The 26,903-nt window shown below is 53.3% G+C and overlaps 2 protein-coding genes across 4 annotated transcripts in view; one reads left to right on the forward strand and one right to left on the reverse strand.

Annotated features, from left to right (window-relative positions):
- Positions 1-1,408: 1,408 nt before the first annotated feature.
- LOC114912333 (CNK3/IPCEF1 fusion protein) lies at positions 1,409-21,768 on the reverse strand. Of its 2 annotated transcripts, none has more exons than XM_029258719.1 (21): positions 21,611-21,768; positions 19,391-19,551; positions 18,514-18,716; positions 17,595-17,679; positions 11,330-11,371; positions 11,052-11,171; positions 9,964-10,023; positions 8,412-8,480; positions 8,171-8,296; positions 7,601-7,674; positions 7,095-7,201; positions 6,738-6,853; positions 6,528-6,561; positions 6,035-6,210; positions 5,762-5,835; positions 5,181-5,252; positions 4,523-4,596; positions 4,141-4,214; positions 3,320-3,422; positions 2,420-2,601; positions 1,409-2,075 (listed from the first exon to the last, which is right to left on the reverse strand). In XM_029258719.1, exons 1-21 carry the CDS (start codon positions 21,660-21,662, stop codon positions 1,725-1,727), a joined length of 2,355 nt encoding a protein of 784 aa, XP_029114552.1. In that variant the 5' UTR covers positions 21,663-21,768; the 3' UTR covers positions 1,409-1,724. The 2 variants fall into 2 exon arrangements, with proteins under 2 accessions (XP_029114552.1, XP_029114553.1); XM_029258720.1 differs by having other exon boundaries at positions 4,150-4,214; positions 21,611-21,767.
- Positions 21,769-26,270: 4,502 nt separating this feature from the next.
- rps6ka1 (ribosomal protein S6 kinase a, polypeptide 1) overlaps positions 26,271-26,903 on the forward strand; it is a 21,317-nt gene continuing 20,684 nt past the window's right edge. For both annotated transcript variants that reach the window (XM_018732295.2, XM_018732305.2), the window contains exon 1: positions 26,271-26,867. In XM_018732295.2, coding sequence (XP_018587811.1) covers positions 26,805-26,867 — 63 coding nt within the window. In that variant the 5' untranslated portion in view covers positions 26,271-26,804. The remainder of the gene's footprint in view (positions 26,868-26,903) is intronic.

Consider the following 26,903-nt stretch of genomic DNA (forward strand, 5'->3'; position numbering starts at 1 on the left):
CCAGCAGAAGCACAAAGAGTCGATACTGCTCGTGGTCCTAAGGAACTTCCACTCACTGCTCTGGTCAAGTCCTTGAAGGTGTCTCCTGTTCCAACCAAACCAAATTCCCAAGTCACCTTTGGTCCACCATAAAACTCTGCATTTGGGTTCCACTTCATCTGTTTCCAAGTCATCCTGAGGAATTATATGTATATTTCCACTTATATAGAACACCACTTTTTAAATTTCTATGATTAATTTACAGATATCTAGTATTTTAGCCAAAGGAAACAGAAGTAATTCCACAGCTGACACAAGAGTAAGACAAGTCTGTGTGTTACCTAAGAAGTGCGGAGTCACAGACCTCGAGCTTCGCCTTTCACAACGCAGATTTCAACTTCTTTTACTATGTTTACATTTGTTAGACAAATACAGGAAGAACATAGGATTTCACAATATAATATTAAAATTTATCTCTAATCTTTTTTTGCAATGATGCACATACATTTAATTTCTTCATCATTTGAACATTCAGTGAGGATTTCCTCAATAGAAAACACACTTATGCAGCTGCTCACAAAAAACAAAATTAGTTTTATTGTTCCTGCTGACAGACCAGTCAGCGATCATTTCTCACTGATGCGCTGTTGTAGTAATAGTGAAAACACACACTCACACAAAGTTCACCTTTCATTACGTTCAACAAGGTCAGAAGTGACTCAGGGTTGAGTGTAACGAGATTTTTTTTCATCTCTGGACATCAGAACTTCAGAAGACAATGTGCTGACATTTGGAACCTGGCCAAAAGTCTACTGATCATAAAAATGAGTGAGATCAAATGACAGGTCAATACTGATAGAACCGAAAGCCAAAAAAGAGAAACTTGGTTTGAAAAACTGATTTCAACAGACTGTGATTTGAAACACCGTGCAGAAGGTGCAGCTGGAAATGATCCAATTACACAAAAAACTTTAAACATTCTACTAATACTTACACTCCAGCGTTGATTCCTATGGCAAACAGCATAATGAGGTAATCACACTTCTTATACATATTATTTTATAAAGAGTCAAACTAATATACATACCTATATACACAGATATTAACAATTTTTTTAATAGCATGTTTATAGTTTAAAACATTTTACATTAAAGTTCAGAACCTATAATAACAATTTCCTTTGGAAAAACAAACGTTAAATATTTCAAATGAACTGCGAAACGAACCTTTGGATTATATGATGGCGCAAAAAGAGAATGAATAGAGTGAAAGAAAAACAGCACAGAAGACTTAACATAAAACATCTGTCATCAGTGAAGCTCCAGCTCACTGGTCAACTGAGGTGTCAGCTAGGGAGTGAGGACCAATGAGCATGCTGAAAGCTGGCAGGTGAGGACCAATGAGCATGCAGAGAGCTGGTGCATGAGGACCAATGAGCACCAAGAGAACTGGCGGGTGAGGACCAATGAGCAAGCAGAAAGCCGGCAGATGAGGAGCAATGAGCATGTAGAAAGCTGGCAGGTGAGGACCAATGAGCACGCAGAGAGTTGGCAGGTGAGGACCAATGAGCATGCAGAGAGCTGGCACGTGAGGACCAATGAGCACCAAGAGAACTGGCGGGTGAGGACCAATGAGCAAGCAGAAAGCCGGCAGATGAGGAGCAATGAGCATGTAGAAAGCTGGCAGGTGAGGACCAATGAGCATGCAGAAAGCTGGCAGGTGAGGACCAATGAGCACGCAGAGGCTCAGATGTAGAAGTACTCGGTTGGCGCAGTGCCCACAGCAGCCGTGTGCGTCGATGCTGAGAGTTCAGCTTCCGATTCCAGGGCAGAGCTTCCACTGTCCTCTGCGTCCACCAGCTGCTCCCCGTCACTCAGACTCAGTCTGCTGACCCCGTCGCTCACGGCACCCGTCTCCATGGCAACCTCCTCCCTGCACACCTGCGTCTGAAGCTCGTGCCGGGCTCTTGCCAGTGCTTGCCTCTCGATTTCCTGGAACAGGTCCTCGTTATGGTTCTTCCACCGGCGGAACTTCTCAGAGGTCAGATTTGTGTCCTCTAGGACCTTGTTGATCACCTGGAGCTCCGCCTCTTTGGCCTGGAAAACAAAAATGAAGACAACGCAAATAGAATAAAAGGCACTGAAGCAACAGAAATAACGACAGAAGACCAGTTATTCCATTTGCAGTAGGAGACTGATTTTAGGGGCGACTTCAAAAATAAAGAGCTCCTGGAAGAGCATACAAATGGCCTTTCAGCACCAGGATCCACCAGGACTCAGTGTTTTCCTTCACCCGCATAATGCAGAGTTTTTGTTATTTACAATTTCTCTACTAAGCGGTAAAGCAAAAAGTGAAAAGTCCTGCAGGCGATAGTCTGTTCCCTGACTGACCGCCACCCGACCCCTGACCCTTGACCCCTGACCCCAGCCTCCAGCCTTGCCTTGAGTGTGCTCTGCAGTGCTCGGAGAGCGTGGGCCTTCTCGTTGATGACTGGGTTCTTGTTGCGCCGGATGAAGGATCTGCGGAAGTGGTCGTGGGTAATTGGCTGCTCGTGGCCAATTGGAGACACACCGTCCTGCTTCAGCCGCTGGAAAAGAATGTCCATCTCATCCTCTGCTGCCCCTGGAAGACGAGCAACAGAAGAGCAGCAGGAGATGGATGACCCTGTGTGGTCTGACTGCAGGTCAGATGCTGGAACTCAGGGTCCCCCCTGCAGTGAACAGTTGTCAGTGCACTTTCAGGTCTGGAGCTCCTCGCTTTTGGCTCTGATATAGTAAAACGAGTTCCCTCTCACCTTCAGAACTCCAGAAGTTCCTTTCAGGAGTCAAGAAGGGTCTCGAGACACATCTCTCTCACATGCTTCTCTCTCTTTATATTCTAACTGATTTGCATCATATATGTAGCCATTTGTGTAATGTCTCCCAGAAAATAAACTGTTACACTGGACAAAGTAACTCTGTGTCAACAACCACGTGTCGGCATCTAAAGCTCTTCATCTGTCCTGAAATGAACTTGATTTACTGAGTCGTCGATCATTGGAAAGAAAGGCTTGGCACAGGACTAAATAAGAGTACAGTTCTGCTGCCCTCTTGTGGAGAACAGCGGTCAATGCACAGTTTCACAGTTCGGCCTTTGCTGCCCTCTTGTGGAGAACTGCAGTCAATGCACAGTTTCACAGCTCGGACTCTGCTGCCCTCTTGTGGAGAACAGCGGTCAATGCACAGTTTCACAGCTCGGACTCTGCTGCCCTCTTGTGGAGAACAGCGGTCAATGCACAGTTTCACAGTTCGGCCTTTGCTGCCCTCTTGTGGAAAACAGCAGTCAATGCACAGTTTCATACCTGGAACTTTGCTCCCCCCTGATGTGGAAAGACCTCCTCCACTCCCCACTGGCTCCTTGTTCTTCTTCCCCTTGAACCGAGGCAGTGTGTTGCTCTGCGTTTTCTGGAGTACAAAGGGAATTTAAATTTATTCATTTAGCTAATGCGTTTCTCCAAGGCAACTTACAGTACAATATTAAGCTATTTACAACTATTTACTCATTTATACAGCTGAGTAATTTTACTAGAGCAATTTAGGGTAAATACCTTGCTCAAGGCAGCCAGAGGCAGGGATTGAACTTGAACCCTTTGGATCCAAAGGGAATAGCTCCAACCACTAGGCTACCAACTGTTCCTAATTTTACTGGAGCAATTTAGGGTAAGTACTTTGCTCAAGGGTAATACAGCAGTGGGTGACATTCGAACCTGTGACATTCAGATCTGAAGGTCTCAGCTCTAACCACTATGCTTTCAGCTGCCCCTCATTCACAGACCAGCTCATTACTGCCATTATTACTGGCCACATACTGAAACTACTCAATCAAGGCAGCTTGAAAAAAAATTCTCAAATACAGTATTTGAAAGTGTCAAATGTAACAATGTAAGTGTTCTTAGAGCATCACTGAAAGAATTAAAACTGTTTCACAAATTAAAGGGATGACCACCGTATTTCCGGACAGTAAATGGAGATGCAGCATTACGCACTGCAGTATGTTGAACTCCGTATATATATTTTACAACTATGTGTGTGTGTTTGTGTCTCTGTGTGTGTGTGTTTGTGTCTCTGTGTGTGTGTGTGTGTGTGTGTGTGTGTGTGTGCGTGTGTGTATGTGTTCACCCTCAGAATCCACCTTGCTCCTGTGCGAGCGCGGGGAATGGGAGCCCTCGTCCTCAGGTTCCGTTTCACTGTAGCACTCTGTCCAGCAGAGGGGAGCAAAACAGGGAGTCAAACAGTATCGCTCTGCCATCGCACAACCGCATCTTCTCACTATCGCTTCAATATGAATGATCCATCAGGGAAGAGCTGTCAAGACAGCATTGCGATCCACTAGCTTCTGTGGGTTTCCATGGTAACTGCCTGCTGGAGACCAAACCAGCGTAGAAAACAAAAGCAGCAGCGACAGCGCTGCACAGAAGCAGGAGACCGAAGGGGTTTTACAGACAGGCGGCTCGTTCCTGCAGCGGTCAGAGGGTCCAGGTGGGGGTGGGGTTCCGTCTCCTTACCCTCCTCACTGCCAGGGGGATCCTTGTGGAGCTTCTTGTACTTCTGGATGGCTGCAATTAAACTATTGATCCACCTGTGGATAGAACAGTAGGATTAATGTTCAAAAATTAACACATTAAATGTGTGTGTCAGGCTGGAACAACATACATTGTGACCATTGTTTACATTTATTCACTTAGCAGATGCTTTTGTCCAAAGCAACTTACAACAGATACTATCATCACTATGTATGTAGCGTTACTAGCCCACACCTTATTCACCAAGGTGACCACACTGCTAGATACACTACTTACAAGGGGTTACTCCTCCATACAGCAGGGAAACACGCTCTCTCTGTGTCATTCACACACTTCAGGTGAACCTGAACAGCATGCCTTTAGACCATGGGAGGAAACCAGAGCACCCAGAGGAGAACATCCAAACTCCACACGGACTGAGAGGGGATCAAACCCACATCCTCTCACACCACGCAGGTGCTGTGAGACAGCAGCGCTACTCACCGTGCCACCGTGCCGCTCCCGTGCGATTGTCTGCAGTGCCCCAGGCCTTTGCAGCAGCACCGATTCGTCCGGCCCAACACACACACACACACACACACACACACACACACACACAAAAAACGGACACACTGCGGCCCTTACAATCGACAGCACTCACTTGCTCATGTCGCTCACGTTGTCAGCAGCAAAGATGAACGTCTGGAAGCGTTCGTGGCACATTTTGAACACACTGAAAGAGATGAGGATGATGATGACTCTCTTAACAAAGTGCAGCAAACACATACATATACACACACACACACACACACACACACACACACATACATATACACACACACACACACACACACACACACACACACACACAGAGTGAGTGAGCCAGGCTTCCCGAGCTCTGCGAGTCCTCGATAAGACCGAGTGCGGACCGGAGATCAATTAGCGCTGTCTCTGGCTGCGTCTCACAGACAGCTCAGGGGACACAGCTCGACCCGTCCGGGGAATGAGCAAAGGAGCTAATAAATCATCTCACACACTGAGACTTCTTGTGGAAGAAATGTTGTATTAACCCCCAGTGTAGGAAAGAGCAGCGAAACAAATGCACTGAAGCAGAGAATGAGAGAAGCGGTTAGTGCACCACATCCTGCCGAGTCAGGACTTTGTCCAAAAGTCCCAGAAGACATCGGTCCAGCAAAGCCCTGTTCCATCCCCTCGGATCGGAATGTCCGCATGTCCACTTACTACTTCCTCTTGTGTTCTCCGGCGCTCTCGATGCTGTAACTGGGAATCTTCACCAGACCCTCCGCCTTCTCCTCCTGAAAGATCCAAGTGGTGTTAGGAGCCACTAGGCGGCGCTGCAGGACGGCAGCAAACGCTTAGCTCTCGATACTGACGGTGCAGCCATGGAGCTCCACCGTCTGCCGACCATCGCTCTCAGGGGCCGTGGGGTGCCTCTCTTTGAGATCAGGAAGGTTCCGGGCCGAGGGCTCGGGTTCGACCGGAGAGACCACCTACCTGCTCGCTCTTGTACCAGTAGAGGGTGGGACCCTTCAGGACGAACCAGAACCGCTGCCACTTCTGGGCCAGGAAGACGCCGCTGTCCTTCCTCTTCTTCCACAGCCACCCGTCGCAGTCGGGCCGGCCGAGCTCACGGCACGAGACGCGGCGCCGACTCATGGCCGTGCGTGTGCCTGCCGACGGGGGTGGAGCCACACACAGGTCATCTGGAGGTCACGCACGCCTCCTTGGTCCTCCCACACACACACACACACACACACACACACACACACACTTTCAATTCATGAATGACTGCGTGAATGGACAGGTAACAAGTTCGACTCCCACCTCCTGCTGTAGTACCCTTACCCTGATTGGAACAGTAAAAATTACCCTGCTGTATAAATGGGTAAATCAGTGTATGTTCCGCAACACTAAGTCCCACCGGAGGAAGGAGACGAACTAAATGAACAAATGTAAGAGGAGACGGACAGATGTGTAAACAGCTCACCTTTAGTGTTCGCCTTCCCTGAGTCGCTTTCCTCCTGATGAAAAGAAATTCAGTTTATACATCACGAGCATCACAATCCTCACAGTTCTACGCATTTAGATGCTATTTTCCAGAGCGTTTCCTTACGACTCATCGCCACTGTTACCATGGCAAACAGCGTGTCCATCATCGCTCTTATTGTCACAGCCACCCACCCCCACGGGTCCTGACCTTGTGTCCAACCATCTCGGGGCAGGAGCTGACGCTCGCCCGTCCCGTCCCCACCGAGGCCTCTGGCAGGGAAGCGGTGAAGCCTCCGGCGTTGGAGGTGTCCTCCTGCTCAGGCTCTGTTGGCAAAGACACACCTTGTACTGAACAGAAACTCCCCCCGGGACCCAGAGACACAAACCCAGCATGGTTCCTCAAGAGCCGAGCGGAGCGGAAGGATCAATACGCGACATCGGTGAGAATGCCCGACTTGTCCAAATACAGCGGAGAAGAAAATCCCGCTAACGCAGAACCACCCAACCCCCCTTTAGGACCCACCCAACTGTAGAGACGCGACCCCAGTGACGCCCGGGACCTCACCTGAGAAGGAGATTTTCCCCTGGAGGTCGGGACGAGTGCTGTCGAAAGCCAGTTCCAACTCCTCCCCCCTCATGGGCTGCTTGGCCTCCCCTCCCTGTACCGCGGTCCTGCAGGGGAAGAACCGCTGTTTGTTCTGGGAGCTTCACAACCACAATGACACACAACCTGATCTATGACGTTTGCGCCGAAAGACTCATAACAAGTAGACGTTGTTCTCTGCCGTCTTGCGATGGACACATGGCTCTGAGGTCTATCGGAAGCTTCCCCAAGCCATTGAACAACCCCGACCACAGATGCCGTCCATCTCCCCGGGTGATTGGGAAAGCATGGTCAGAGCAAGAGCGAACGCCATGGGAGCTGAAATTCCCCACGGCATTGACTCCTACGAGAACGCAAACCGTGACTTTGTCCCAGAGCACTTCCCCGTGAGGACACCCCTTCGCCGTGACCAACCTGTCGGCCGGAGGAGTTCCCGCTTCCACACGAGAAACGGATCCAAGACGTACCTGAAAGACAGAGATCGCACGGAGGCCGCGACCCTCTCGAGCACGGAACCCCTGTCCCTCTGCTCCTTTTCCTTCTGAAACATCAAGAAGGGAGGAAGTCAGCGCCATCGCCACACCCCGCCCCGTCCTCTCATCTCCTCAACGCCCCGTCGCTCCGCAGAGCGAGGGACACCATCCTCCGAGCTTCGCTCTCAAAGGATGGACCGTAGAGTCGTTCCAGGTGAACCGATCAAGTCTTTCAGACACGCGGAGACCCAACAGCGTCAAGTGCCACAGCAAACATGGCTACAACACGGTACAAAAGGAGACAGAATCCCGCCGTTTCACTCCCCCACAGACAGAGGAACCGTTCACCAATCCTTTGAGCCCTCAAGGCTGCTGTTGGCATGGCGATGGTACCCATGGGACCGGAAGTCATGGAAAGTATGGAGACGAAGCCCACGAGACAGCAGCACAGTGGAGAGAAAATCATGGTGAGAAAAGGAGTGTCTGAGGAGCCACGGAGGAGAGGCCAAGGGGCCACTAAGGGGCCCAGGAAGAGCAGTGAGCATCAGCTGGACTCCCTCTCACCTCAGGGGAAATGGTCACACGGGGCTTCTCCTGATGTTTGGACACTGGGACCTTCTTCAGGACCAGGGTGACTCCGTCGGGGTTCTCCTGAAGCTTTCGCACCAGGTTCGCCCTGCTCCAGCCCAACTGAGTGCACCAGCAGAGCATGATGGGAGTTACATGTTTATTCCTGGAGCAGCACTGATCTTCCACACCATCAGCATCACCAGTCATTGGTGCACATGAGCGAGGAGCTGCTTACCACTATCTGACCGTTGACTTGGATCACCTCGTCCCCGACCAGGACTCCCTCGCTGGATTCGGCTAGTGACTGCACATGTGGGAGTGAGGTTGGCCAAACATGTGAACATGGGCGCGCGAGCACACACACACACACACACGTGCGCACACACACACACACACGTGAGCAACAGAAGGAGACTAAACAGCGCTGTTCCCATTTCGCACCCTGTACAGCTCCCACATGACAAGGTCACGTGAAGATTGAAACACAACTCCCTCCGAAACATAGACACACACACACACACACACACACACACACACACACACACCATGTGGCTCTGAGAACACAGGAGAGAGAGAAGAGCTCAAGGTCTTGAACATATGATCAGTGCAGAGACCCAGACCTTGAGCCCACAGCTGCTCTACTGGGAAAGGATGAGGAACGCTCTACAAAAGGGGGTCGGGGGGGAGGGCGCTCTTACATTATGGGACATGTGGGTATTAGGAGTGTCAGGGTTACACAACTACTGTGAGTTTCGTGTCCCAGTTGATGCAGTTTGTGGCCCCTGATGCCGCTTGGTTGTGTGTGACGCTGTTATCTGTGTCGCTCTGCACGTGGGCGCTGCTTGTTCCACGGACAGGAAAGAGAACTTGAAGGTGATAACGGCACTTCCTGTGACAACGCGGTGGCAGAAGACGCCACTTCCCCTCGCAGAAACCATCGATTCCACGCTGCGAGGCTCTACAGAAAAGGTCAGTTAAACAACCCTGAAAACCAGGCATGACCTGCGAGGGGGGTGCACAGCTGACCCTTGTGCACGTTACCACACCATGGACACTGAAGGTGACCTTCCATAAGGCTAATTCATTTTCATTTCCCACCCATTCATTACTGAGCTCCCTCTGTTCCTCAGAACTACTGAATCCTTTCCAATATTCAGCCAGGGTCTCAAATCCATCTCTTTCAGAGTCACTTCTCTCCCGATCTCCTGACAAGCACATGAGCTTCACCGCACCATCTGTGATCATCACCTCTGTATTGGCTGTCAATCTATACACAGCTACTCCGTAGTGCGATGGCAAAGAGGACGGTGTTGGACACGCTGACAGATCGAGAATCACGCGTCTGTATCTAAGGCTCTTCATTTGTTGATGAAAAGCACTTTTGTTTACAACGAGTTGCTGTTGCTTTGGAGAAAATACGCCAAATGAATACATGTAATTGTTAACTATCTTGGGGTAAAACACAGTACACGTGTACACACACACACACATTTTCTGAACCGCTTGTCCTATATGGGGTTGCGGGGAGCCGGAGCCTAACCCAGCAAGGCTGGAGGGGGAGGGGACACCAGTCCATCACAAGGCACCCCAAGTAGGACTCGAACCCCAGACCCCCCGGAGAGCAGGACCCGGTCCAACCCACTGCGCCACCGCGCCCCCCCAAACGCAGTACAGACACAGTGAAATGACTGTCAGGAAGGAATCCTATGTGGTGAGTGGTGCTGACCCAGGGAAAACCACGGTACGTGTTCCAGGTACGAGTGAACGGCAGGCGGTGCGGCTCTGACCTCGCTGCTCGTGCCTGTGATGTAGTGCTCGTTGGACCCCGTTGACGTGATTTCAATCCCCTGTGAAAAGACAGCAGGCTTTACAACTCAGTAAAAAATCTCTAGCGAAAACCTGAAAAACTTGCATGTATTTATATATCTTGTCTTTATTTAGAGCCGCTGCCATGATTACATATTGCACATTAATACACATATTTCACTCATTGGTAATAAATGCACACCCCCCAAAAAAATAATTAATTAATTATGAGGCGCATCTCAGGCTGTGATCAGGGTATTTAACTCCAGAGAGAGTAAAAATGGACAGGAAGTGGGACAGGAAGAGGCCAGAGTGCAGCTGTACCTGCAGACCCCCCATGGCGACGGGAGCCTACAGCCCAAGCAAAGCCGTGTTAATGGATGTCAGGAGGGGCTGCTTTTCACTGGCAAGATGTTATTACAGAGCAGTAGTGGGATTAAAATAATTTAACCCGGTTTATTCCGGACATTTCCACCAAGCCCCACCCCCTTTAACTCAATCAGCGCTTTTCTCTGAGCGACGCGCCACCGAAGCAGAGCGTCCTCGCCGGACACGGGGGCGCTGGGTCTCCCTGCAGCCCGGCTCCGAACCACTGAGCCTCCATTTATTGTCAGCGCGAACAAAAGGAGCAGAAGTTCTTATGAAGAGCGACAGGATCGCAGCCCCCTTCCCTCAGAGCGATGGGACTGAGCATCAATACTTATCGCATAAGCCGGCTGACTGGCCAACAAGCCCAAACATGTTCACGCCAGGCCCCGGAGAGCAGCTGCGATGTGTGTCGGAGGGGACACTCTACAACGACGAAGCCCAGGAGGTGCTTGCATGCTGCTCAAGTACCTGCGTTTCGCCCCTTGGTTGCTGCCGTACCGCGGTAAACGCACTTCCCTCACAGTAAAGTGCCTGAGCTCATTTGGTGCCGATTACAGCGGTCAGGTGACGATGTAAAAATACACAGGCGGGTCGCGCACCGGCTTTTCTGGCGCCGAAGGCAGCGTGACGCAGCTGAAAATAGCCCCAGGCTGACACGTACGAGAGGCAAGAGCAAAACGGACAGTAGGGGGCGCTCTACCAGCTGCTCGCCAGGCGAAACGGGCACCAGGTGCACGCTCTCCAGGTGGGCCGTGTGGTCGAGGAGGAATTCCGGAGTGTTGCTCAGGATGTCGTCACACACAGCCACGAGGCGCCGGCACTGCAGGGGCCGGGGTCGGAGGGAAGTGGGGTGGGGGGAGAGGAGGGTTAGTGCGTTTGATGAACTCAAAAAAATAAAAAATTGCTACGGAGAAGAATGATGCACAAGAGAGACGGAGAGAGAGAGAGAGAGACTGAACGAAAGAGCAGCAAACTCACAATGGAGATGATGTCCTTCTCTTTCTCATACACCGTGGCCTCCTGTGGAAGGAGACGTTCGCATGTTAGCGCGCATTTTTCCCGAGGATCTCAGTCCAGGAGCAGGGCGGCAGTGTGTGACGTGACCTTTGACCTCAGGACCGAGTCCACAACCCAGTGTCCATCACAACTACATCCATCCGTCCGGAGCGCGTATCGCGCAGAGCCGAGCGGAGAAGAGCGGAACCCGGCCCGTGCAAACCGGACGCATCTCCTTCAGCTTCGAGACGGGAGCGCAAAGGGGAACTGCGGTCAGTCCTGGACCCGAGGGACGCCTCGTTACCATGGCAGGAAGAGATCGTGCAAGGAACTCAACCTTCCACACGCTGCATTCGTTGCTGAACAAGCTTCACACGGCTGGCTTTACGTTCGCAGCGGCGCTGGAAGCTGGGAGCCCGGTACCGAGGCCCGGCAGGAGCGGTGAAGGTGCTCGACGCAGCCCGTGCGCTGGCATTCCAAATGCATTGGCCTACGGACTGCATAATTACATAATTATTCAATTCTAATAATGATATTATAATATAACTATTACACATTCATTTTCTGCCACGTCATCTGTGACATGTTTTATTTGCACACTTCTGCTGCAAAGTCACTTTAAATGTTTTACGACTCATACAGAAACATCATCATTCGCCGAAGCTCCCATTCGGCTTCGCTGCCGCTCCCACGCGTTCCTCATTAGCGTCCAGCATACCGTGGTATTCCATCAGCCAACGGACTGTTCGATCAACTTCACTCCTCTTCACTCATCCCGCTCTGCCCGTCTCGCTCCCTCTCACCTGCCGTTACCCGCCGGATGAGCTGTACACGTGGCCAGTTTGCGTTGGTCGAGGCAAAGCGGAGCGAGAGCCACTCGTGAAACATCGCACTGGAGGCCAGTTCAGGGTAGTAAACCTCCACATCATTAACCTGAAGTTACCGACACAGCTTTCTTTTACTGCTTTACAAGGTTAACAAGGTGGCCCTGGGAGCACCACAGGTTACTCTGGGATTTACACACACACACACACACACACACACACACACACACATTGTCTGAACTGCTTATCCCATACGGGGTCACAGGAGCCAACCCGGTAACACAGGGCGTAAGGCCGGAGGGGGAGGGGACACACCCGGGACGGGACGCCAGTCCATCGCAAGGCACCCCAAGCGGGACTCGAACCCCAGACCCATCGGAGAGCAGGACCCGGTTCAACCCACTGTGCCACCACGCCCCCTCTGGGATTTACACATTTACATTTACTTTCCTTCATTTAGTTGATGCTTTTCGCCAAAGTGACTTACAGTGTTAAGCTACTTACAGTCATTTACCCGTTCATATAGCTGAGCAATTTTTTTTTTGTTTTAAAGTCAAGCAATTTTCTTGCTCAAGGGTATTACAGCTGGAGATAAGACTCGAACCTGTGACCTTTTTTGGGTCCAAAGGCAGCAGCTCTAACCACTACGCTACCAGCTGCCCAACATACAGTAGATACCATGGAATTACCTGGTTTGGGGCACCACACGCTTCTCAGTTATGGGACAGCTGTGCATGAGCCACACTCAAAGGTCTTGCGCCATGGGTATAAACTCAGCTCTTTGTCCTACGTGAGCATTAGCAGATGAAGAAATGACAATATGAGCAATATGAAGTGCAGGTCTGGTTCTCCCCAAAAATGTCACTCTCAGGTGACCGCTTTCCTACTTCTGCCTCGAAACCACGGCTGATCTGGGCTGCACGGCTCGAACAAAGGCTCATCTCACTTCTGTTTCAGAGAGCACAGAAACTCCTCTGGCCTCTCCCCACCCAGAGGCCACCCAGCCAAAGCCCCGGATCTGTACACACCACGTACACACCACGTACACACACACACACACACACACACACACACTGTTGATGAGCTCATAGCTGCCAAGGCCCAAGGGTTGGACTGGAGATGGTAGACCAGTCCAGGTCAGCTATTAACCACAGAAAGTGAAGGGGAGAAGAGCCAGAACTGTGCATCATGTTGTAGGAGTAGGAAAATGGACGCGAGCCACAGGAATGCACGCGCGCGTGTGTGTGTGTGTGTGTGTGTGTGCGCAGCAGATCTGTCTTTCTGCAGGAGTCAGTTCACTCCCACCCTTCTTCTCAGCGTGATCTCATTCATGTACAAGTTACATCTGAATTATTTCACACATTGAAAACCCTGAAGGAAAACACACTAAAAAAAACGCAAAGTGTCAAATTGCGACATATTTTCCTGCGCCTTACAAATATGCCGAGGAAGATCGTTTACACCGACGCTCCTAAACGTTCGCGTGGAAGCGGCTCTCAGGCACTGACCCCCCCTTCCTTCACGGGCAACACTCGGGAAACATCCTGCTGACGACGGGCTCGCCGACCCCACCGGATCCGCCTTCTCTCCCGCTCTAGGAAATACAAAAGAAGAAAGGAACCTTCCGGCAGACGGCGACTCGTCACACGTTTCCTTCCCCGGCCGAACCAGGTGTCAGCGAGCCTGGCACCGAGCAGCCGGCGCAGCCGGAGACCACGGTCCGGCGAGGCTCGAGATCGACGTCCAGCGTCCCTTAAACAGCCTTGGCCTGGAGTTTCACAGAATTCTCTTCGTTCTCTAAGAGATTCACGAGCCTTCATCTCCAAAGGTCGCAACTTGCAACGATATTTTTTAAATCTCATCTGAGGTCGTGAAGCCCTCAGCAGATGCTGCCGGCCGACGGAAACCCGTCCATATTTACATTTATTCATTTAGCCGATGCTGCTCTCCGAAGTGACTCAGAAGGGTCACTTCTTACTGCTAAAGACCTACAGCAGCAGGAGGGATTTGAACCTGCAACCTCTGAGTCCAGAGAGATACCTCTAACTGCCACCTGCTGCCACCCGACACACCTAGGACAGACGTCACGTGCACCTCGGGAGAGACGGCAAATCCCGGCACCTGCTGCCTTATGGACCTCGAACGTCTCAGGAACGCAGCGGGGGACTCGCCGAGGGGACGACAACCGAGGAATCCCCGCAGCACGACGGTGTGACCGCACAGGTCAGCGCGAGTCCGCAGTCGTGAGCGAAACCCACCCGATAGAGACGTCCGACCGGGGCTGCGCTCCACGGAGACACACAGAGCCTTAACCGTTTACTCACCTCCTGCTCGTCCTGCTCTCTTCTCCCTCCGTCCCTCAAACTGACGAGATCGTTTTGCCGACACTTTACGAGCCGCGTTTCCAAAGGCAGCGGTTAGAACAGCAATGAATGGGCGAGACGATGAGGACAGGGTGCAAAACCTTACCGCTTCTTTCCTCTCGCTGTGCACAACGACCGCGGTCAGGGTGCGAGGCCGGCCGCTCTTGGCAGAGCACCGTGAAATACAATCTAGCAGCGACGGCATCCGCCTGCCGTGGTATTTAGGTCACAACACGGTGCTTCCTGGGGCTCCGTGCCCTTTAGCGGTGCTCCCCACGTACCTGGGCAGGATCTGGAGCTCTTCTCCGCTCCCTGCTAGGCCCCCCGCCCGAATCCACGCAGCCAGCGCTCTCTGTCGCCCTCGAACCCGGTCGCAGGGACGGACGCGGGGGAGAGGGACCTCGGCCGCTCCGCAGCTGCACCGAAGTGCCGGCGGGACGGCGACGGGCAGGCTGCTGTTTTATAGGAAGGAAATGAAGGAGCTGCTTTGTTTTCAAAGGCCGACTTTACGCAAGACGTCAAGGCGCAAAGACCGACATCTCCTCCGCATGTAATAACCGTCCGTCGTACCCCCCTCGTGAAAAAAAAAAAAAAAAAGACAACAGTCGGGTTTCTGCGGGACAGAAGCCACAGGGAGATGACTTCTGGAAAGGTGACTTGAAAGGTCACTTGGCTGTAGCACGTGTACGTGTGTGTGTGTGTGTGTGTGTGTGGGGCTCCCTCAATGACGACGTGTGGAGAGACGAGGCAGAAGGGACACCCACCTTGCTCCACCCCAAGGACACACCTCCCCCAGCATGACAAAGTCTTCCTACGCGCTCCCTCCACAGACGCTGGCGATGAGCTCCATTAGACCTTTGGAGGGTTTTGTACTAACAGCTCGTTACCACGGGATGCGGGAAAACGCGGTACATTAAAGGAAGCGGCCTTACACACCCGATGCGCTCAAAGTGCGCTGCATGCAGAGTAAAAACATTCCAAAGCGATTCACTGATGAGTGAATTAATGAAACATCGCAGGGGTTCCCTGATGGCAGTACTGGCCATGAGAATGTTTCTCCCTGGACCACAAACCCTCACATGTCTTCAGGTGCTGGTGAAACTGAGACAGCGGACAAAAGCAGAGCAACACATTCACACTCACAGGCTTCACGTAATCTCAGCAGCTCCACTCATCATCCACCCTCCGCAGGCCATCTACAAAAGTCTAAAAAGTCCATCGGCCATCTGCACAGGTCTCCATTGACCGCTGACACACTCCTCAGGTCACCCGCAGTCTCCAACATACCATCCAGAGCCTCTGCACACCCCAGTGCCTCGGGCCCCCGGCGTGTCCACTGCGGGTCACCTTGCCCGGAGGAAACAGCACTGCTGCAGTGCGCTGAGTCAACCGAGGCTCTGGAGCTACGTCGCCTTGCAGCGAGTCCGAAAACAGGAACCGGGCACACAATGGGCCGCGATGACAAGACAGAAGGAGAAGGAAGACCCCTGGAGCCCGAGCGGGCCGTGCGCGCTTCCAGTGCCGCGCGTCCTCGTGGAGCCCAGACGAAAACAAGGCTCTTCGGGCAGTCGGTTGCAGAGACGCCTCCACCGCAGCCCTGGACATCCCCCCCCCCCTTCGCGAGGACATTGTCTGCGCGCGGCGTCCGGCCCGCGCTCATTTCCTCGCCTTCCTTCCCTCTGGGCTGCTGCCCCACTCAGCAGTCAGCAGGGAATCCTGGTGCCACCCAAAGCCCCGGGTTCGACCCCCTGCGGGCACAGCATCCGCACTCCTTCAGTCCCCAGTCCTCGCGCTCGCGTGGACTGATCCGTCCGACATTTTTCCCCGGGACAACTTACAGCATCGACCCGCTTGCACTGATTTACTCATGTATACAGCAGGGTAACGTTTACCGCATTAGCTCAGGGTAAGTACCTTGATCACCAGGAGGTGGGATTCAAACCCGGGTCCTTTGAGTGCAAGAGGGGAGCTGTAAGCACTACACCACCGGCTGCCTGCACAATAGAAGAGCAAATAGATATCTGCGCAGGTTCAGCAGTAACTTAGTCTTAAGGAGAAGGCTCATAAACACACACACACACACACACACACACACACACACACACCTAACCCTGTGAGGCCACAGGTTGCACTCCTCGACCAGGAACGCATGAAAGAGATGTCACCGAGTTCCCTTGGCACACGGAGCCCATGCGGTACCGTACCTCGGGCAGGAATCCGGTCGGCCGTCTCGGTTGTGGCTGCGCAGACGATCGCAGCAGACCCCCGGCAGGGAACGCGGTTCGCCACCCTCTCGCTCGCCCTCTCGCTCTCTCTCTCGCCACTAAAGGAAGCAAAGAGACCCAGACCTGTCCTCCCCGGGCTGCGCCCACCCCCACGCAGACAGGTATCGCTCCATCAGGTATGTGGTCTAACCTGCCAAGCCTCCCTCCTCCGGTGGCAAGTCACTGAGAGCACCGCCGGTGGGGAGCGATTCACAAACACACGCCCACGGGCGCCACCGCGCGCACACACACACTTCCTCTTTGGGCCAGTTCCTCCCTGGTGGACCTGCGCATTTGAGAACGCAAGACGGTGCAGCGAAATCCCTGCCATGCGGGGACAAGGCGGGGTTTTACTCCACACGCTGCCGGCGTCTGCAGCAGGATCTGAGCAGGTGCTTTTCTCTTACTTAGTTAACGCTCTTCCTCCAAGTCTCTCGCAGGGTGTAACCCTCCATACCCCCGGGTACAATCCGCAAGGGTAGCGAACCGTTAGCAAAGATTGGGGTCTGAACCTCCGACCCACCCGTCATAAGTCCACGTCCTTAACTACTGCTCCACCTGCTGGCCGACAGCAGAGCGGCACATTACGCAGCATTCGTCCCGCAGCGAAACGCACAAAGGGCACTTGTCCTCTTCCGAGTCCTTCTTCTGTGTAGACGGTAAAAGAGGGTAAAAGGACACAGCGCGCAGCTGAGGCCCCCGTTGTTTGCCCAGTGGGTCCCCGGGAGGACGACTGCAGTCGCCGTTAGCAACGGGTCGGGGGGTCGGGGGGTCGGGACAGCGACAGGCCACTGACCTTCTGCACCACAGCACCCAGCGCCTGGCAGTGAGTGATGATGTCATGACTTGTCACGTAGTCACTCAGCGCAGTAAAGTGGTACCTGGAAAACAGCCGCAGCCAATCAGCACACAGCATACAGTCGGGGGTCTGGCAATATAGAAGGGAACACACACACACACACACACACACACACACAGACTGTGTGGAATCACTTTGTTAGACTAATTATTATTTTGTTTATTTAGTTTTCTGCTGCATTTATTTTAATACGTATACTTTTATTGCTCTTATATATAGTTCCCATTAGAAAATATTTTGCTTTTTAAAATTGTCCCACCTTTGCTGTGGGAACACAAGCGTACAGAATGCGTATCAAAGAGAGAAATGGAGCCCACAGACAGCGGCCTCCTCGCGGTCTGTACCATGTGCTTTGCTTGCTTTTATTTATTTTATTACTTTTCAAAACCTGTCAGTCTAACGTAAAGCTACGCTGACCTCAAATCAAATGCGATCCCATCACACCCACAGTCGCGATTCCCTGCAGGGCCGAGCGACACGCGCTCGAGCCGTACAGATGTCAGTAGGAACAATTCCACAGGACACAAGACACACACGTCAAACACGGGAGAAACGTCTCACTCGTTTAAACACAGTCCTGAATAACACCGGCCGCAACGGTACCTAAGATCATCGCACAAAGACACTTTACCGCGTTTACCCTGGGACAAAGCGGTACACCGGACCAGCCACAGGAGCGGGGCTAATCAACACGCCCCGATGACGTTGAGCAGGAGAACCCAGGCGAGTGTCAAACGACAGGAAGTGACCTTCAGGCGAGGGAGCGGGGCTCGCTTCGGTTCCGGGGCTGCGCGACGCCGGACACACCCACGCACGCGCGAGCACCTGTAACCGGGCGAAGGTGAGCGGTTCCTACCGGTTGAGAAATGAGAAGAGCCCCTTGGCGGCCGTGAGCACATCGAGCACGGCCTGCAGTTCTCCGACCGGCAGCTTGGGGGCGCTCTGCCCGTTGTAGCTGTTCACCCTCCAGCGGCCCTGGGTGCTCATCTGCAGCGAGTGCGTCACCGAGCGCAGCTTCTCGGTCACGGCGCGCAGGGTCTCCCCACCCATGCTGTACGTCTGCGTGGGGAGAGAGGAGGTCAGAGCACTGGACCTGGAGCGATCTGAGAACACACACATACACACACACACACACACACACACACACACACACACACACACACACACACACATACACACAGAGCGAGGGCCAGAGCCGTCGAGGAGCTGCCCTCAAGAGCTGAAGGTAGAGCACCTCCTGGAGTCCTTGTGTGTCTTTCCAGGCCATTTTCACAGCGAGCGAGAAGGTGTGTGACCCCCCCCTACTCCCTACCCCCACTGGGGGTTCGAGCCCCTCCTACAGGCAGGCGGGAGACCAACTGAACTTCACCTTCATCCTACATCAAAGACATGTTTGAGGAGGAAGGAGAGAGACTGGGGGGGGCCCATAGAGCCAACAGGGCCCCCACCCCCCCACCCCACAATAAAACATGAAAAGCTGGGAAACCTGTGGTGACCTTGTGGGATTTAAACCAACAAGCCACTCTTCAAAAGCCACCTTCTGTAGAAAAGACTCCTCACTGAACACTTGGAATGTTATTCCAGTTCTGGAAGTTCTGGAGGAAATGACTCACTGCAGTCCTGCTGTCCTCACTGCTGTCCTCAGTGATCAATTACGAGTTCAGATACCAGTCCAGAGCCCCCCCCCCCAGCCCATCCCATCCCATCCCCCCATCCCCCCATCCCCACCCTACCAGTGAGCAGAGCTTCTCCACAGCCTCCAGGATGATCTCCTGGTGCCCGATCTTCCGCACCCCCAGCTTCTCCAGCTCCAGGTAGGAGACCTTCAGGAGCTCCTCGCCCGAGAGCCGCCACTCCTCGAAGGGGTACTGCTGCTGCAGTGAGGCGTCCAGGCCTGCGGGAGGAGAGAGCGCCCCCTGGTGACCGACGGGTCGCACTGCGCTCGTACCCATTAGCTCCACAGCTCTTACTGCGGTAAAACCTGCTTGGTTTCAGCAACTGTTACTCGTACGAGAACCGTTTGTGACCTTCCTGTGATGCGAGGGGGGTGGTGACAGAGTCATGGGTGCCAGCACCCGTGGTCAAATGTGGTTAGCGAGCACAAGGACGAGGACAAGGCCTACAGTCTGCGCCCTGCAGCGTGCAAACCCAACACCGAGCGGAGCGGCACCGGCAGGAGCCGGCAGGAGGAGCAGGAAAAGCGGAGTCGTGATGTTTGTGTTCAGTTCTGGGCACTGCTTCAAATTCACAAGGGAGAAGCGGTGTTGCGGTCACCCTGGGAGAGGTCAGACCGGTGAGGATGAGTCCCCAGATGAGCCCATCTACAGGTGCCTTCCTTGTAGCCCTCATCTTCAAAAGCACGTGAATGGTCGCGTCCCTCCCGGAAGAGCGCCGCAGAACAAGTGGGAAACGTGCGGTCGGCCTGCGGTCGCCGCCCAAATGGGCACTTTCCTCAAACAGGGACCTCGACCGCTGAACACCGTGCCGCAGAGAGCAGCGTATACTGTCAAACGGTCCATCGGCGGGACACAAACACAGAGCGGGAGAGTGCGAGGAAGAGTAGCTGACGGCTCACTGCGCCAGGCATCTGGGGTTCCTTATAATAATAACAATAATAAGAAGACTAAAAATAACAATAAGAAAAAAACATTATTAGGAATGTGATCAGGAATCAATATTGGAAAAAGTTTTATGCAGCTCCTCCTCCGATGAACATGGTTCATATGGTGAAAGACAGTAACTGTAGTGTAGAATCACACGTCTGTATCCAAGTGTCTCTTCCTCCTGCTCTAATGAGCACTTTGTATTTGGTGTTCGTCACTTTTGACTCAAGTGTCTCATAAATTAATACATGTAAATGTAATAACACACACACACACACACACATTTTCAGAACCGCTTGTCCCTTACGGGGTCACGGGGAACCGGAGCCTACCCGGCAACACAGGGCGTAAGGCCGGAGGGGGAAGGGGACACACCCAGGACGGGACGCCAGTCCGCCACAAGGCACCCCAAGCGGGACTTGAACCCCAGACCCACCGGAGAGCAGGACTGTGGCCCAACCCACTGCCCCACCGCACCCCCAATGTAATAACAATCACACTTAAATTAATGTTTACTTTGTGAAGCAGAAATATCAGGAGCTGTGAGGACAGTGAAATATAATGTAGAACAATATAGAACTGAAAAGACACTTCACTGTAACTGTTCACTGGGCCCGATAGTCTCACTTTCACATATTTCCATAGATATTTCTCACCAGAGAAACACACACACACACACACACCACGGCCGAAGGTGTTTCGCACACAGGTGCGGTACGGGGTCACGGAGACTGAAGTGTCCCCACGGTCACTCACACTGGGACCCCCCCCACCCCACTAATGACCGTGGGAGCCAAAGCAAAGAGACGCCCTGCTCGTGGACGTGCCTTCCAAACACACGCACACGCACAGTCCTGTGTAATTTAGTACCACACCATGGTAAACACGCGATCCTACAGATACATATATAATATATATAATATATATATACAGTATTTTGAGGAGCTGCGCCCGCCCTCCTGCCGGGTCGCAAGCGCGTCACCGCATCCGTCCCGCGGGGCCTTTTATTTATAGCGTACTTGTTCGGGGATTAGGCGCGCGCGCGCGCTCCCGCTCCTCGGTGACGCGCGCGGCCGCGATCTCGGGGAAAAAGAGAAAGTGGCAAAAGTTAGAAAATACGAGGAGAGGGTTTGGCTTGTGCTCGCGTGGGACCCCGTCCACGGACACGACGGCTCTGCGTGTGTGTGCGCGCGCACTCCACTCACTTCCTCATTCCAGAGTCACCGCCACCTCCCTCCCGATCGGACCCGTGTCCCCCCCCCACTTCCCCCTACCCGACAGAGCCCGTAAAGCGCCGAGTGAAAGCGGTGGACGGCGCGGTGTGCGAGGGGCGCGCGGTCGCTGCCTTACCTGTGAGCCACGCGCTCACCCGCTCGGGAGGCCAGCACGCGACGCGCTCCATGGCGGAGTCGCGCAGCCCGGAGACGGGAGACGCGACTCGACGGGACTCGGGACTCGAGTAGCGCCAGCGGGACACTCCCTCCGGACACTCCCACACTGGCGCGCACACACACACACACACACACACACACAGGTGGAGAGCAGGCCGTGCGGTCGGGAGCGCGAGAGCGCGCATGTTTACTGCGGTAATCGTCTTTGTGCGGTAATCCGCGCGTGCTCCTGAAGGGAGCCGCTGGGGTCACGGAGTAAGAGCTGCTGGGCTTCGAACGCAGAACCTCCCGCTGTCCGCAAGACCCCCTCCGAGCCAGCGAGGAAAGGAGCGCAATAAACGGGCCAGTTCCGCCCAAGTGATCATTTGGCACGAGGACAAAGTCATCGTAGTGCGTGCGTGCGTCCGTGTGTCGCGAGCTCGTGCAGCACAGCTCACACAGCGACACGTCGCTCCATATCGGTGCATCGGTCCGTTTCCAGTTTACCCTGGTGAGGGTTCCCATGGCCACAGGCCGAGGAGGTCGGACCCCCGCTCCCACAGCACTAGAGCCAGTAGGTTGTGGGCTCTCTGTGGCGCTCCAGTCCCCCCTCAGTAAGGGTACTGAATGTTATACCTGCATCTTACCATACCATACGTATGACTTTTGTAACAAATACACTGATACTTTTCGTGTGTTGTTTACTCGATCGCTGTGGACTCTTGTTGACCGCATTTGTCTCTCCAATAACTTCACTAGATAAAGTGAAATACGTACCACAGTGGGACTGTCCTGTCCAGCGATGTCCTGTCCAGATGATCTTTCCATTCCACACAATCGTCTTCCAAAATGAATTCCAAAAAGTGTCAACATTGCACACAATTGTACAGCGCTCACATCCCTCTCAGTCATATCACATACATAACCACCTCTGAAACAATCGTAGTGCTTCCAGAAAGTTCTGTCCCCCACTCGTGCGCTTGCTGCTCAAAGGTCTGTGTCCACTGTCATTGTGCTCGAGGCCCTCCATCTGGTTGCTGCTCATCTTCTTCTTCCTCCAGCTTTTCCCGCCATCACTGTCATTCAGAGTGTCCACTCTTCCTTCCCTGCTCATCTTCATGTGGACCCCAGGAGCCGGGAGAGCAGCACTTCCCAGATCGGGGTCTCCATCCCTGGTCCAACAGCCGGACCCAGAGGACCACGGAGACCAGTAGTTAGAGCTGCTGCCTTTGAATGCAAAGGTTGTGGCTTCAATCCCCCACCCCTCCAGCTGTTGAACCCTTAAGCAAGGTACTTACCCTAAATTGCTCCAGTAAAACTACCCAGCTGTATAAATGGGTAAATAATAGCAAATACCTTAAAATTGTAAGCTGCTTTGGAGAAAAGTGTCATGGAAATGTGTACAGAAAGTGGTAACCGGCTTCCCACGGAGTTTTCCTTGCTTTTATTATTCATAACTATGAATCCATGATGATCCAGAAATGACATCACTAAGATCTCATTCGGCTCACTTTTGCTTGCGGTCCTCGGCTCCCCCCCGCAGCACTACCTGTCGAACCCGGGCCAGACGAGCCGATTCTCTGCCTTTTGAAGCCCGTGACAGTCGACGGCCGTCAAAGCACAGCCAAAGGCCACATGATATGAGACGCCACGCTGCGATCTAGTGCTCCCTGCTGCTTCCAACTTTAATGTTGTAGAGTGGGGGGGTCAGTAGGCAGGAGAGTCTGCAGCTTATGACCTTACAAAGCAGATGTTCGGGAGGGCTGGGGGGGGGGGCACACAGGAAATACATGCTGTAGTGTACTGCTGAACATGCGAAAGTTTTAAGCTCATGCTTCTCTGAGCCACAGAGCATTTAAAGAGGCTGATGAAGGGTGAAGACCCCCCGACACCCCACACCCCACCCCGCCTAGAAAACACACATGAATAAATCTGGTGAAAATACTGCACTGAATTCAGGATCACGCTGGTCTGGGAACGGGGACGTTTAGGGTCACGCGGAAGGTTCCAGACTCAGGACCTACAGCACAGCGTCGGTGCTCATGAAGAGGCTCCGCTGCGTCTGTGGTTCGGACTCACCTGTTGGGTTCAGGTGCCCCTTCGCCACACCCACCTCCCTCCCAAGGTGCACTGCTGGGAGCGACCTGTCCCTCATGCCCCGGTCCCGCCCCCATTCCTGCCATTCCTGGTCCATGTTGGAACTCGTCGGCTCTCCAAAAGCAGGCGAAAGACACACAAACACCGCAGCCTTCTGTGCGCAGTTTACATTGATTTATCCACTTCTCTCCACAGAGACTTGGTGTTAAGCTACTTACGCTGATTTACCCTGATTTACACAGCAGGGTCATTTTTAATGCATCAATTCAGGGCAACTAATACCTTAATCAATGGCACTACAGTAGGAGGTGGGATTCAAACCAAAGGTCTTTCAAGTCTGAAGGCGGCAGCTTTAACCATTCTGCCACCTGCTGCTCTTATAATGAATAAATTAATCATGGCAGTAAATTGGGATAACGGGGGATGGGGGTGTAACCATTGTTCTCTAGTTGGGTTTTAATTTTGCTGCCCTAATAAGCCCCGCCTCCCCACCTCGTACCCCTTGAGAGCAACCCGCGCTGCCCCCAGCTCATTAGCATCTCAGTGCTGGATGGAGATGAGTCACATGTTCCATGTGCGTGCGGTGGCGGCAGTGATGGTGATGTGGTCACGCCCCACACCCAGCTGCCCATTAACTGGCGCTCAACCCCACCGGGGGGTTGGGGGGGGCACAGTGTCCCCAGCCACTGATACATTTGTTCCGTTTGCATAAAGCTAAAACGGGGTGGCGTAGAGTGCCATCCTCAGCAGGACCAGCAGCCCAGTTTTTACCGCAGTTCCTCTGTCCTCATGTATTTCCTACATGCTTTCAGCTGTGAGATTTTCTTGTTACTGTTTCCCATCAATTCACAGCGGCAGCAGCTGCAGCGCTGAGCTCATCCCTGAGCGTCGGTTCGCAGCTCAGGGCACCGATCAATACAGGGCATTGATCGTCAGAAGTGCTGTCCCGTGTGCGCTCCCCCACCCCCCAGCGACCGTGTCCCAGCGAGGACCTGAGTGAAGGCAGGCAAAAAACATTTGAACAAGTTCAAACAAATCCGGTGGAAAGCGAGAAGGGCCCTGTCTGCTATGCGTGGGTTCAAATCCCTGCGTCCTGCACCCACCTCTGCAGTCCAGCGTCCACATGGACAACTGCTGGACAAACGTTTGTCTGCGCTGACCGTTCACCTGCTCCAGCCATTCATCTGCACTGAGCTGCTCTGCTGCGGTTCATCTCCACCAGAGGTTCTCAACCTTCTCTGGGCCGTGAAGACCAGATGAGAGCCAAAGGCCATCTGTAAATTCTGAGAATATTATGTCCTAGACAGTAAGAGCACAGTAACATGTTTACTTTTACACTTTTATTTTCATTGAACTGTTTGCAAAGCAGTTTGTCCCCTCCCCCTCCAGCCTTACGCCCTGTGTTGCCAGGTTAGGCTCCGGTTCCCCACGACCCTGTATGGGACAAGCGGTTCAGACAATGTGTGTGTGTGTGTGTGTGTGTGTGTGTGTGTGTGTGTGTGTGTGTGTGTGTGTGTGTGTGTGTGTGTGTGTGTTTGCAAAGCATGACTGCACTCCACACTCAGACTTGCCTGAATGGGCAGCAGGTGGCCCAGTGCTTAGAGCTGCTACGCAGCAATCTGATTTGGGTTCGAATCCCTCCTCCTGCAGTACTACCCTTGATTGAGGTACCTGTCCTAAACTGATGCAGTAAAAATTACCCAGCGGTGTAAATGGGTAAATCAGTGTATGTTAGCACATAAACAGTGGAGGAAAGAGTCAGGTAAATAATGGTTATTATTATTATTAATAATAATAAAAGCATGTGGAAAGTGTATGAGAATGAACAGCAAATGAAGCGAGAAGGAGGTGTGTGTTCAGTCTTCTCATGGAATCTCTGATTTGTGTGGAGAGGTGGGAGCTCCGTGCTCCTGTTCTGCAAAGAGGAGGCGGGTAATGAGCAATCAGCGAGTGGATGCAGTGTTCCAATGTGCTGCCCCCTCCCCACCCCCACACACACACACACACCTATGACTGCGCTGACCAGCCCCCCCGCCCAAACCTTTATTTTATGACCTGCAGGGTGAAGTGTGTCTCACACTCTGCTTCTCATACAGTGGAGCATGATTCATACCTGCGTGCCCCTCCAACACACACACACACACACACACACACACACACACACACACACACAGTGACTGCTGAGTGCTCCATTCACTTCAGGGACATTTCAAATGTCCTCACATGACAAGGTCTCCTTTTCACAGAAATCCTGCCACTTCCCAAAGGATCACTGTGTCACTGCAGCGCACAGGGCCTGTGTGCTCGAACCTGCGCTCTCTCTCTCTCTCTCTCTCTCTCTCTCTCTCTCTCTCTCGCTGAGCTCCCGCCACGGGCAGCCACAGGTGAGGGTGCCCCGGCTGTGTCGGGCTGTGACCCCACGGTGCTCCCAGGTAGCCACTCGCACACCTGGCTCCTTCAATACCCCTCAGGTGACTTGTGGGCTGCAGTAACAATATCTGGCCTCTAGGGGGAGGCGTTGAGGCGCGCGGAGAGGCAGCGGAGTCGAAGTGCCGCGCGCCAATGGTAGCTTGCGCTCGCGGTGCTGACGCGACGTGCGGAGGGGGCAAAGGGGCCGGATCGGTGCAGGACGGGCAAAACCCGACGGCGCGAGCGCGAGAGAGGGCAGAGGGATGCGACTGTGGTTAATTAATTCATTCATTCGTTCGTTAAATTAATAATCCTCGAGAAGGGAGCGCGCGGCGAGTGAAGTCAAGGAGACGGAAGGTCGAGCGACAGAGAGGGGGGGAGAGAGAGAGAGAGAGAGAGAGGGAGAGAGGATCTCACATCTCGGCGCGCGCAGACACTCGCGGCCCCGGGAGCGCGCCGCTCGTGCAGCACCGCGACTCTCCTCCGTTCTCCGTCGCTCGTGTCTGTGTGACCCCCCGTCCCCCCCCATCCAATCCCTCCCCCTCCACTGACGGGCGACTCCTTAATTGATCAGTGCGCGCGAGGAGGAGCAGAAGGGCGGCGCTCGTACCCAGGACCCCGCTTGGCTTTCTTTCGCACGCGCTCAGGGAGCACCAAGCCGGAGCAACATGCCGCTCGCGCAGCTCGCCGACCCCTGGCCCAAGATGGAGCTCGTGCAGCTCGAGACGGAGGTGAGGGGCTCGCTCTCTCGCCCGCGCGCGGACACA

This window comes from Scleropages formosus, chromosome 15 (genome assembly GCF_900964775.1).
Source record: "Scleropages formosus chromosome 15, fSclFor1.1, whole genome shotgun sequence".
Taxonomy (NCBI): Eukaryota; Metazoa; Chordata; class Actinopteri; order Osteoglossiformes; family Osteoglossidae; genus Scleropages; species Scleropages formosus.

Excerpts from the sequence above, each read along its gene's own strand:
- LOC114912333 (XM_029258719.1), bottom strand. The coding sequence starts at position 21,662 with ATGGAGCGCGTCGCGTGCTGGCCTCCCGAGCGGGTGAGCGCGTGGCTC. Across the intron at positions 17,680-18,513 it reads CTCTTCTCATTTCTCAACCG|GTACCACTTTACTGCGCTGA; the intron begins GTAGGAACCGCT and ends GCTGTTTTCCAG. Across the intron at positions 4,215-4,522 it reads TCCCCCTGGCAGTGAGGAGG|AGTGCTACAGTGAAACGGAA; the intron begins GTAAGGAGACGG and ends TCTGCTGGACAG.